The sequence below is a fragment of the Pipra filicauda genome, unplaced genomic scaffold, assembly GCF_003945595.2.
Source record: "Pipra filicauda isolate LSUMZ 115617 unplaced genomic scaffold, ASM394559v2 scaffold58_size5111680_pilon, whole genome shotgun sequence".
In the NCBI taxonomy this organism is placed as follows: domain Eukaryota; kingdom Metazoa; phylum Chordata; class Aves; order Passeriformes; family Pipridae; genus Pipra; species Pipra filicauda.
Genome location: NW_024104742.1, coordinates 4,889,775 through 4,901,682, shown reverse-complemented (window position 1 = coordinate 4,901,682; position 11,908 = coordinate 4,889,775). Strand labels below are relative to the sequence as shown.

General features: G+C 38.6%; 1 protein-coding gene across 2 annotated transcripts in view; it reads left to right on the top strand.

Moving 5' to 3' along the window:
- Positions 1 to 404: 404 nt before the first annotated feature.
- AMMECR1 (AMMECR nuclear protein 1) overlaps positions 405 to 11,908 on the top strand; it is a 93,143-nt gene continuing 81,639 nt past the window's right edge. Inside the window, exon 1 of one of the 2 annotated variants that reach the window (XM_027716554.2) lies at positions 405 to 706. In XM_027716554.2, coding sequence (XP_027572355.1) covers positions 535 to 706 — 172 coding nt within the window. In that variant the 5' untranslated portion in view covers positions 405 to 534. The remainder of the gene's footprint in view (positions 707 to 11,908) is intronic. The other variant, XM_039387826.1, reaches the window with a different exon arrangement.

Sequence of the window (11,908 nt, the reverse complement as noted above, 5' to 3'; positions counted from 1 at the left end):
AAAACTTTCCCTGAAATCCCTTTCATTCTGTGGGACCACAGACAGCTTAAAGGGGGTATTTTGCATTTATCCTACACAAGATTGAGCTTTCCAGAAGTTAGAACTCTGCAAAACATCGGCTTGCCTGACAGCTCTGAAATCTAGGAAACAGGGCATTGCTATAAAATATTATGACATCACAGATATTACAGTTGAAAGAATTTTTTTCTAAATCATATTTCCTCTTCCATCTGCTATTGCAGAACTTTCTTCCACGCTGAACTCTTAAGGGTTAACTGGCATTGGGTGGAGGAGGGGGAAATCAGAGGTCAGCTCATGTTCTGATACCGGTGAACTCACAAGTTACTCCTTAAGCATGTGGTTTCATCCTAGGTTCTTCCTGCCAGCAATTTCTCACTTTAATCACACACCCACGGCAACCCAGATCTTTAAATTCAGCAATTCTTTCTCAGGTTTCAGCAAGTCATTGGCAGCCTGAGCTATTTTTGGGATATTTTCTCTACTGCAGATGCAGCTCAGGAAAACGCAGGGAGCATGCTAAAGACCTGCAGCTATTTGCCTTGTACAATTTGCTCATTCCTCTTTATTTCTCTGTTTTCCTGCACTCATCACTTAAAGGACAATCTTTCTTGCAAACAAAATCCCCGGAGCCTGATTAGAGGGACTGAAGGCTCCCAGACACGGATTGCCTGCCAGCCACAGCACGGTAAGGACATGGACACTTTTGGCTAGCCTTGCATTGCAGCTTTTTAAGCTTTGCTGAACGTTTATTTGTGTCCATCGCTTCCAAATCAACACTGCTGGCATGGCAGGCAGTCTCCAGCTCCTGGTCTCCATTTTCATTCCCTAAAATCCTCAGCACTTGTAAGTAACATTTATACTCACCGTCTCTCTTTGTGTGTTCTAGAAATCAATGACTGACACTAATTTTGATCAGTTCCAGGGGTCGGGGTTTTGTTCTTTACATTCTAGCATCTCTTGGACATCTGTAATTTGCAATCCTGATTGAAACTGTGGGTATTTTTATTGCCTGATCTTCCCTGTTAAAGGTATATTGTTAGTCTTATTATTTAGCTCAGCAAATTATTCAAATCAGGGAGTGGTTTTATGTACGGTAAATGGAAACATTATAAAAAAGCCCTGCTCCTGCTGATTTACAGTTAAATACATCGCTCTCCTGCCTTGTGTGCCGGCTCTGCTCGAATACCTTTAGGCTGCCACAGAGCAAGCAGTACACAAACACTACAAAGGCACTGACAGCACAAAACCAATGCAGTAGATCGAGCTGAACTAAAAATGACTAGGTTTTCTACTTTCACAGAAATGCACCAAGTAACCTCTGCAAGAATGGTGAAATTCCAATTTTATAGGACATACTGTTTTATTGAAATACTTGTAAAAATAGTTTAGCATCCTCAGGGACATTTTACTTAAACATACTGCTGCAGGAAGATGAACACAGTTCATGTCTAATCAATGTACAAACCAGATTCTGGGAATCTCTGGTGAAAGAAAGTGGAAAAGGGATTCTTAGAAAAATTGGAATTGCTTTATGCTTTATCCTTTCATGTTCAGTAATATGATGATTGCAGACAATTCCCCTGAGGGTTTAGTGTACATCATCCAAATATTTCACTGCAACTTAGTGTTTGTTGTCCTTTTAGGAGAGCTTTAAGAAAGCCTGACTTTGTACTAGAGGTGGGAAGACCTTCAGACTAATCAATCAAAGCTACCTGTGTCTGCTGCCAAGCAGACTATGTCAGAAAAGAACATAGTCAACAATTGTATTTCCATAATATTTCCTATCAAAATGCTTAGACATTACGGTCTGCAGCAGCAACAAAAGTTAGCACAGCCTTTGAAATAGTATTTTAGGAACTTATTTTGTTCAGTTTCTAGTTTGCAAATGTTTCTTGAGTGATGTATAAAACCGATAGAGGGATGGGAGAAATGCTAAATGTGCATATGAGTAGAATGAAGGTCTTTAAGGCTTAATTTTCAGTATGGGAAAAGTTCTGGTGTTGATATGCAAAGAATTTTTTTAAAAAAGCCATGCAGGATGTAATGGCTTACAACTCAGACACTAGAAGCAAAAAGTGAAAATTTCAACTGGTATCAGTAGATTTAGGATCAGATTCTGAAAGTGGTATTTTTGCTTCTGAAAGCTCAACAATTTTGAGGCAATTTTAATGATACTGTCAATGTTGCTTCTGATACCTGAGCCTGGCTCTCTCCTCCAGCTGGTGAATCTCTGCCTCAGTTTCACTGAAGTCACCGATACACTATTAGCTGAATGAGAAACAGGAATCAATCCTTTAGTCCTGAGTCCATCTTATACTCAATCCCAAATGTTAGCACTCAGCTTGATTGAAATCTTGAGACTCGACACATTTCCCAGAGACCACAGGAAGAAAGATGGATGTGTGTCACTGAAAGTTAGGAAAGCATCTGATTGTTTACTGTTAACAGAGGAACTGATGTGTCATTAGACAAGTGACAAGGTATGCATGGAAAGCTACATCAGGTGCTTCTCAAAAAACCAAAGTTACTCTCAGCACAAACAGAAGTCAAATGAAGGAAGTTTTACTGACAGGACAGGTCTGTGTAGAACTGAGTGTTTTGGGAATACAATGAGATAAACCCAATATAGTGATTACACCTGTACAGATAACAGTTCAAGTGGTGTTTGCTTGGATTAATTTTAGAAAATGTCATACTAAATTGTGCCACTGACAAAAACTTATTAGAAAGACAACACATTTCACAGTATGGGCAGAAAGGAAATAATTGGAATAATGAGAAAGCAGATGCCCTCTAGGATATATTAACTGTTTATTTTTAAAGCAAACTGTTGCATCCAGGTGCTCTTTGGAAACTGAAACCCCAGTCCTTTTTAGAGGAGGAATACAGACTGTGGAAATTAGCAACTCTCCAGACCTTTCCAACTGAGGGATACACTCCTGCCATGTTAATACACTTCTTTTATGTGTGTGCATATACATTAAATCAGACACACACAAGATAAAAAAGATTAACTGACTCTGTAAAAGTACTAATTTATAATTCAGCAGCAGCTACGATGCCAGGCACTTCATAACTCATACTTAATGATCCTTGCCTAGAAACAAGTATATATAAAGGGCTAATGGATATCAATAAGGGCAATGGCTAAAGAGAAACCCATGCTGACGTACAGTAGAACTTGTTCTAAGTCAGAACATGAGTCAAAAGCACAATTATTCCTCAGAATATCACAGAAGTGGGTTCCTCCACTTTTAATGACATCCTCAGACACATACTAAAGTTGCAATAAAACTGTACATGAGCAAAGCCATGGTAACTGGCCAGTTATATACTCTTATTTTTCCCCCCCAAGTTTACTTTTTTCAATTTTGGTTTAAAAATCAGTTTAAATTGGTCCTGCATTACTCTGCAAATGGCTAGACTAAAAGCAACATGTCTCAATGGCTCCACTGACATTCAGTAACTGCAACAACCTGATCAGATGGCTGAGCCCTTCATTAAAATTGAAGGGACAGTTTTATTTTTCCTGGATGTCACTTTGCACCAGACTAATACTATTAAATCCAGTTGAGGGACTGTGTTGAAAGAGGATTCATCAACAAAAATGGAATAGCACAAGAATTCTTCAAGGACTGGGTCTGAATTTTAATAGTTGTATAAGGCAAGGCTCTGCAACAAAAAACTGACAAATTTTGCTGGTGTGCTCGAGTATATCAGGAGGCAGCACCAGTTTAGAGGAAGAATATCACAGAGTAGCAGAAATTAGAGGAAATGTAGTAGGAATTTAAGGCTCGTGGTAGGCAGGAATGAGCAAATGAGGGAGCAGCCTAAGTGACAAACTACAGACTTGTGTGAGAGGAGGCAGGCACTCGCTTGGCTAGTCCCAGTAGCTCAGCTTTGTCTTCCCTGTAGCTGCTGAGCCCTGGCAGCACTAGCACTCCCCAGCCTCCTCCCAGATGGCAGCAGAGGGATGAAAATGCTCTGCAGCCTGTTTGTCCTGGATCCTTCCATGTCCATTTCTTCCCACATCATCCCGCAGCAGGAGTAGGCCTTGGCCCATTTCTGGCTCTCACTTCAACCCCAACATCAACTTCTGATAACAGTTAGAGAAGCACTGGGAGGTATAAAAGCTACCTGGGAAGGAGGAGAGAAGGGCTACAATGCCTGGACAGCAGAGTGAGAGTAGCAGAGGAATGGAGATGTAACAGGACATCCTGGAGGAGTGTGCGAAGAGACAGGTAGACAAAGTGCAGCCGCTTCCACCCAAAATTTCCCGGTGTGATACAGCTGAGAAAAAGACAAAAGCACTTCACAGCACACCATCAAAGATAGAGATACTGGAGACAGCACAGCACTGATGGCATCCTACAGGTATGGGTGAGTCCCTGTTTGGAATAGGATCTAGTTCTTGTCACTCACAGAAAGATCAATGTGTATCATAACAGTGAGGCAGGAATATGAAGGCTATTGGTAAAGATAACATCAGGGAAATTAATCATTTAAGATGTATGACAATGCTGGCCCAAGAACAAACAATATAAATTGAAGATAGCAATTAGAGTTAGAATACACTGAAGCAGTGAGATGGGAGGAAGAATCCTAATTATCCTCTTTTTAAGGTGAAGCATCATCAATTACCAAAAGCACTGCCTGTTTTTGCAAGTTGCTGCAACGTTATAATTGCTCCAGGACTGTTTTCTAGGTCACTGTCATACATGTTAATGTGAGATCAGAATCAACCTCTGGGTGTGATGAATGGATAGGTGCTATAAATTTACTTTAGCAATATTGCTGCCTTTGACATCCTTTCTCTGTACAAACACTAAGATAACATCGATGCTGTAACATCAGCCTCTTTAAGATACACAAATGAAACTATCACTTTGAGTTGAAGAAGAACAAATGGAGCAAACTTGGTTCTTGTTGATATTCTGAAGAATCTTGGAAATCTGTTCTGAGGCTGCACAGATTAGGTGTATTTTAATTGTAAACAAGAACCAAAAAGTTATTTCTATGTGAAGTTTTTCCTCTATTGCTCAAAAACCAAGTGGACCTGGTAGTCCAACAGGCTGCTCTCACTGTGGACAGAGGGGAAGACTGAGACCATGAGACCCTTACTTCATTTTTTCCCAAAAGAAAATTAAATTCAATGCCACACTATAGCATAGATCTGGACTGATCTGTCTGTTTGATCAAAGCAACAAACCTCAAACACCAAGGCTAAAATTATTGGCAAAACCATGTCAGTACCATAACCCAGTTTCTATGTAGATTCTGCAACTCCCATAGAGATACAGCAGGTCAGACTTGTATCCTTCAGAGGTCTTTTCACAGGCTGTGGGATTGATACATAAAAGGCTCTAAGCAGCCTTCAACAGAAATCAGCATTTCTGTTGCAATCAACCTTTAGAAATGGATGGCTGTTCTTTTCAAATTAACTTTCGAAAGATATCCTTGCAAAATTTATGATTGAAATTTTGTCCCAAACACCATCACCAGTCACTGCATATTCCATAATATTCAAGTATTTTAATTATCTTGAGATTGTAAAGCAGTGAGCTCCCACTTCAGCAACAGAGAGTACAATATATCCAAGAGATCTGTTTAAAAGATTATGTGTCTGAGGCTACATAAAACAGTGGCTACAAGAAACAGTTTAACTGCAGTCACTGGGTAATTTTACTTTAGCTGTGCTGAAAAGAAATAAATTCTTTGGATGAAAAGACTAGATTTCTGGTATTGACAAAATCTAATTTGTTGCCAAAAAATAAGTAAAATTGTTGAAATAGGTAAGCTGGACACTTTAAAATGTCATCCATATAAAGACTGATTTAGTTGAATCACTTGATAACTTTCCTTAAAACTAGTTGGGAAAACAAACCCTCGTCATTAACATTTCACGAATTTCTGTGATAATGCTTTGTAGGCTGCAAGCTAAATATAATCCCTGATACCATTTTTTGGCTTTCTAGACATTGGCTCCAGTTAAACACATCTGCAATGGATTCCTTAACCTTCCCCATCAAATATCTCAACCTTTCTTCAGTCAGTTCCAGTGGATATTTCTCTACTTTTGTGGATTCTCGATTGCCTTTGGTTTTACTACATGTGATGATCAAGCTAGCAATGATAAGAAAGAGAAGCATTACCAAAGGCATCTAAAAATTACATTTATTCTTAGAAATCCCAGCCCAAGTCAGCAAGGCATGTCACTGACAGATACTAATGACATACAGCAGCTCCTACCTCCAACTTCTTATTATCAATATCTTTTCCTCTGCCACGTCCTGTTAGTAATTGAAGTCACTAACTTAATCTAAAGATAAATAAAGTATACAAACTCAAAGAATATAATTTATCGATGGAGGAATGGTCTACTAAATGTAAATACTATTTTTAACAAGGATAGCAAATGCAAGCAAAATTTGGTTCTCATTAACACTGGTTCACATTTATCCCTACATTATTTATGCTGTGACTGTCTTTTTGATGCCAGATGCAACATTGAGCTGTTAGTCCTCAAAATTTGAAGGTATAAAATGGTTGAAACAAATAATTTTTCTGTTTGCAAAGTAAAAGCAAAAGGTCTCAACTGGGAAAGAGGAAAGAGATTATTATCCCTAAGTATGAGAAAGCCTTCAGATAAGATATTGATCCTGTCATATTTATGTCTAATAATTCCACCATTTTAGAGGGAAACAAACAATATTTCAGTCTTGCAGAGCATGCTGACATCACACAGCCTCCAAATTAGTTCTTTCATGCAGTTTGTCTGTGCTGGTGTTATTAATAGGCACACTAAAATGGGAACTTCACCCTGGCTCAGCTTCGACTCACTGCATGGCCTTGGGCATCACATAACCTCTGTCTCCAGTTCTCTATCTGCATAATGCATTTGTCTATCTGGTGACTTTGCAGAGTCATGGGGCAAAGAAATGAGTCACTTCACAGAATTTTTAGATTGGAACACGCTGGCTTCCCTTATAATCTCTGTGCACTTTTATAATACATTTCCTGAATTTTAACATAAACTTGACTTTTTCATAAAGGCAATCAAACTGTTTAAACAGAGGGAAGAACTCTTTAATACTTCCAAATTAAACCTCCTAGGATTAGTACCTTGAAATAAAAGAATGGAACCATAGTCACATAAGACAGCTTGCAGTCTCACAGCCCGAAATACCTTTATCTGATGTTTTCTATAAAGCTCCTTACTGCCCAGGGGAGAAGGAAGAAAGAAGGCAGCTTAATTTCTCACCATGAAAAGAAATAACAGATTACATAGTTAGTAAAATCTGCACTGAAAAGTATGGTCTGGGCATAACAGATGGAAGAATCTGTCAACTACTCTCCATTATTCAACTGGCAGTGAAATGAGCTGTATTATTTTGGAATCTAAACTGGCTCTGAGTGCAAGAGAGTCATATTCATTTGACTGCACCAAAGGATATAAATCCACTGTGTGGCTGAGATGACTTGCCCAAAGCTAATTAAGTTAGTTATACGCTTAGTTAATTTTTTTCCTCTTGTCCATTGAAACTAATTAAATTTTCTCTAGAATATAACTTCCCTGCTCCAAGTCTGACCCTTTGTGTCTTAAAGGGACAAAAAAACCCTTCCATCAAGGAAGCCCCTGAGAGGACTTTCAGGGCAGTGACATGCAGTACTCAAATATTCATTTATTTATAACAGGAGCCTAAAGTAGATGCAAAAATAGATTACAGAGTCATCTGACATTGGTTTAAAATACAAAGGTGGACAAAGCAAGCACATTAATTATCGAAAGTTGAATAGTTCATCACCGATTATTGCTTCAGTGAATGCTGCAGCTTTACAAAGCCCAGACATCCAGCAAACAACTGATGCCTCATTAGATACAATCAACTGAATCTTTCAAGATGATATCCTTGGACGCTCACTCATCCATTGTTGTCTTATTTTTTCTTATGACTTGATTTATTCTTTGCTTTCCTTAGGGTCTAGATCAAAAATGGACATTAATGTAAAGGAATATTTATAATCCTGAGATACATGAGACCCATGATGAGCAGATCTCCTGACAGCACAACTCCCAGAGATGCCCTTCCATTTCTAATTATATCACTAAAAGCAGTGAGAAAAAACGATGTATTGCCCAAATAGGGCTCCATGTAGGTACGTGTGAATGCATAACAGGTTCCTGGGCTTGGAAGCACCTTGTCCATTCCACGAGAAAAAAGAATTCAGAGTTCCAACCTAACCCATAGCTTGTGTCCTCATGGAACTTGGCAACAGGGTGAGGAATTAAAAAAACTCTAAAGCCGATCTAATCACTAATAATGACATGATTATTATGACAACTACAAATTTATGATACATCTAGTCTGACAATGCTATTTTAGGACAACAGGTCAAATGAGGATGCAAAAAACCCAAGGTCTAATTCATTCCCAGTGTAAACTGGCAGTATTCCCGTTGATTTCAATGAGAGATTTACTTGTTCACTCCAGTTCTAATTTTAAGTCAGTATCTTTCCAATATTTAGGATTGAATTGCACCAGCCTAAAAACTACTCACTTTTAAACTCAAATGGACCTCCAGGGAGTTGGGGGAAAGGCATATTTTCATGTGTATGCATTTAGACAGTACATGTAGATTTACTGTTATTGGAGTAACTTACCCATACAGAGAGAAAAGTTATTAAAAAAAATAAAATTAAAAAGCTTCAGAGGCAGAGCAGAAAGAGCCAGTTTAAAATATCTGTGTGGCTCTTTTATGTCCAGATAACTAGAAAGGAACACTCAAAAGAGGAAAGAACAGAAGGAGTCACTGAAATAGACAATAACAAGGCAGAAAGAACAAGCAGAACCTTAGATACATGTAATCTGCTTGTGCTGTTTAAGCAACAACAATAAATTCAAACATTAAACCAGAATGAGATGCTTCTACTTTTTTGGTTTGTGGAAAATGGGATTTTGGTTTCATTGTGACACAGCCAAATGAGAGTTTCAAAACAGCAAAATTTCCTGAGGAAGGGAAATTTTGAGTTGTGCTATGTGAAATATGTGAGTCATGTTAGTCTGTAAATTGCAGTAAAACACAGAAAGATACTGCACCCCACTGCAACCCAAACTGTAACAGCAATGAGACCAGAGCATCAGTACTAGCCCACAGTCAAACCAAAAGTATTGCCAAAGAAAGTTCGAGATTCTGGAGAAAACACTTCACCATAGGTTGGACTATCTTTATAATGCTGCGGTGATAAAGCATATATTTAAATACTTTACTGTATTATCAGAGGGATTTTGCCACAGAGTAGCTCTATAGAGGGAAAAATTAAGAGAGAACTGAGGCAGCCAAGTGGTCCATTATATCTTCTCAGAAGACAAAACAGTGAATCATTTATGACTATTTTGATCAGCAAAACCACTGGGTTTAGACCTTAGCTATAAATACATTTTTTAATGTGGTTGTTGATCTACTATTTAATGATGGTTCATTAAAAGATGAGGTTGCCCAAGATCTGTATCCATGACCATTAAAGGATAAGTGTTGAGGACTTGTGGATAGGTGCTGCTTATTGACTTTCATATCTTGCATAAATATCGTGGCCACAAGTCTATGACTCAGGCAGGTCAGGGTGTGCTGCTCAAAACTCTCCACAAATGTCAAGTAAGTGAAATTCCTGAACCAGTATTTTATATATTGAAACATAAAAAGAAATGCAAGTTTTATAAAAGCACAGGGCTTGCATGGTAGTTTCTGAACTGATAGGTTACTTTCAATAATCACCTAAATTTTCACCCAGTGCAACTATTGCTCTGCATCAAAAGGAAAAGAAATGGCCTGGGCTCCATCGCCTGGACGGCACTGCGAGCTTCTGCCACTAGAGTGTGTCAAGGCATATGTGAGGAATAAACCTCTTCACACGCTGTATCCTTCAAACTATTACCAGAGCGCTGGACAAAGACAAGTAGCTTGAATGTACCATTTTTCTGATTTACTGCTCGGCTGCTGGAATTTGTCTAAAGGATTAGACTACTAAGGAAAGGTCTCACCTCATTAGTCTGCTTATGCTGTGCACCGGGATTTTCATATGGATGCTGAACAACACAGGCATCCAGAAACAGTCCAGCCAATTTTAAGATCCCTTACACTGTGACTGTGTTTTCAGTTCAATGTCAATGAAATATCCCTTCCAGGCTAAGACTCTTACTTTGATGCAGTACAATAACTCTGTTATTTTGTATTGAAAAGTCAGCACAGCCAGTCAATGTATGTAAATCTCTCCCTCCTTGCTGCTCTCTGCCGGATGTGTGCAGTTGCAGTAAAATTTGGGGGGCAAAAAACCCCCACATATCCATAAAAAACCTGCTGACAATCTGAAAATATACTGAAAATCTGTGCTGAGAATAGAGATGTTCCGGTGTATTTAAAAAATCAGTTTGAAGAGAAACTATAAAAGCCCCTCTCTTTGATAGTAAAAAAAAATCAGAACAGTTAAAATTAGAAAAGCGTAGGCATAAAGCATTGCCAGTATCAAACAGAGCATGTTGAAATGTACACATTTGGAAATGCTAAAAATCAGGATCTGCCTCCATACTTTCCTGAATCAAGGCTTGTCCCCTTCTCCATCTGTAAAACTGCACTGAGAGTGCTCCTTTTCTCTCTCTTTTTGCTCATTTTTGCCTCTTCAGATTGCAAACACTTATTAGCTGTTTTGAATACAGAGGCTCACTCTTAGTAACAGTTTTTCACTGTCCATAATGTCACCTGTTTGCTGAAGATTTTAGCTACTGGACCAACCCTAATAACTTTTCTTTAAAATACATTAAAACCCAAACCAAACCAAACACAACCGAACAACTACTACTTGAGAGTAGGAATCCTACACACAAATCTGTAGTCACATACATGCTCAAGTGATGTTCTGAATGGAGACATGTAGCACTTGATTTCATTATCTACTTTACTTCTCTTAGGAAAGGTCTGCTAAGCCTGTCTTGGAAACTGCAGCAGCTTTCTGAGCTTCTAAAGGTCAACAGTGGTAGAGTGACAATGATGACTGAGCAAAACACCTTCTGAAACCCTTAAGCATCCTCCTAAGTCAGTCACATAGGGTCAAAACAGACAATGGGAGAAGAACCCCGGATAAGAATATTCTGCCTTTGAGTTGCTGAGGGCATGAGACTGTTATAGGACACCTGGAGTTCTCATCACCTGCTCTGTAACTTTACAGGAAAATTTTACATGTCGTGTCTATTCGAAATGAAATGGTGGCTGACAAGAGAGCAAGGAACACAAAAGAAAAGAATAGGAACACAAAGTAGAAGGGAAAGATCTGAGACCAATAAAGTGTCTTTTGCTCAGTGTATGCTGAGCTAAGGGTACCTTAGGCAGGTATCCCACAGTCCCAGCAGAACTAAGAGATCCTGCTTTCCATGTGCAGCCTGCTGAAATCACAAGTCCCTACACATGACGTTTGAGCCCCAAAGGATCGCAGCACAGCACGGGCAGAGCGTGCAGCAAGGCTCGAGAACACACAGGGCACCTGAAAACTCTCAGGGCAGTGTCTCGTGAAGATTTCACAAACAGAACCAAACAAATGAAGTTTTCTCCAGTTCAATGACCAAATCAAAAAGTCGGAAAGAAGCAAGTACAAACCTCAGTTCAAACAGAGCTCACACAATACCTTTTTTCTTACAAATAGTAATTTCCATTTGGAGTAAGTCTGAATATTATAATTTAAAATAATATTATTCATTACCTTTTTAAAAAACCTAATTTTTTGCTTTTATAATTTGAAACGGAAAATAGTATTTCAATTTCAAAATATGAACAATTTTATTTTAAGCATGTTAAAATATTTCCTTTAAAAACCAAGGAAATGTTTAATTTTTCCTAT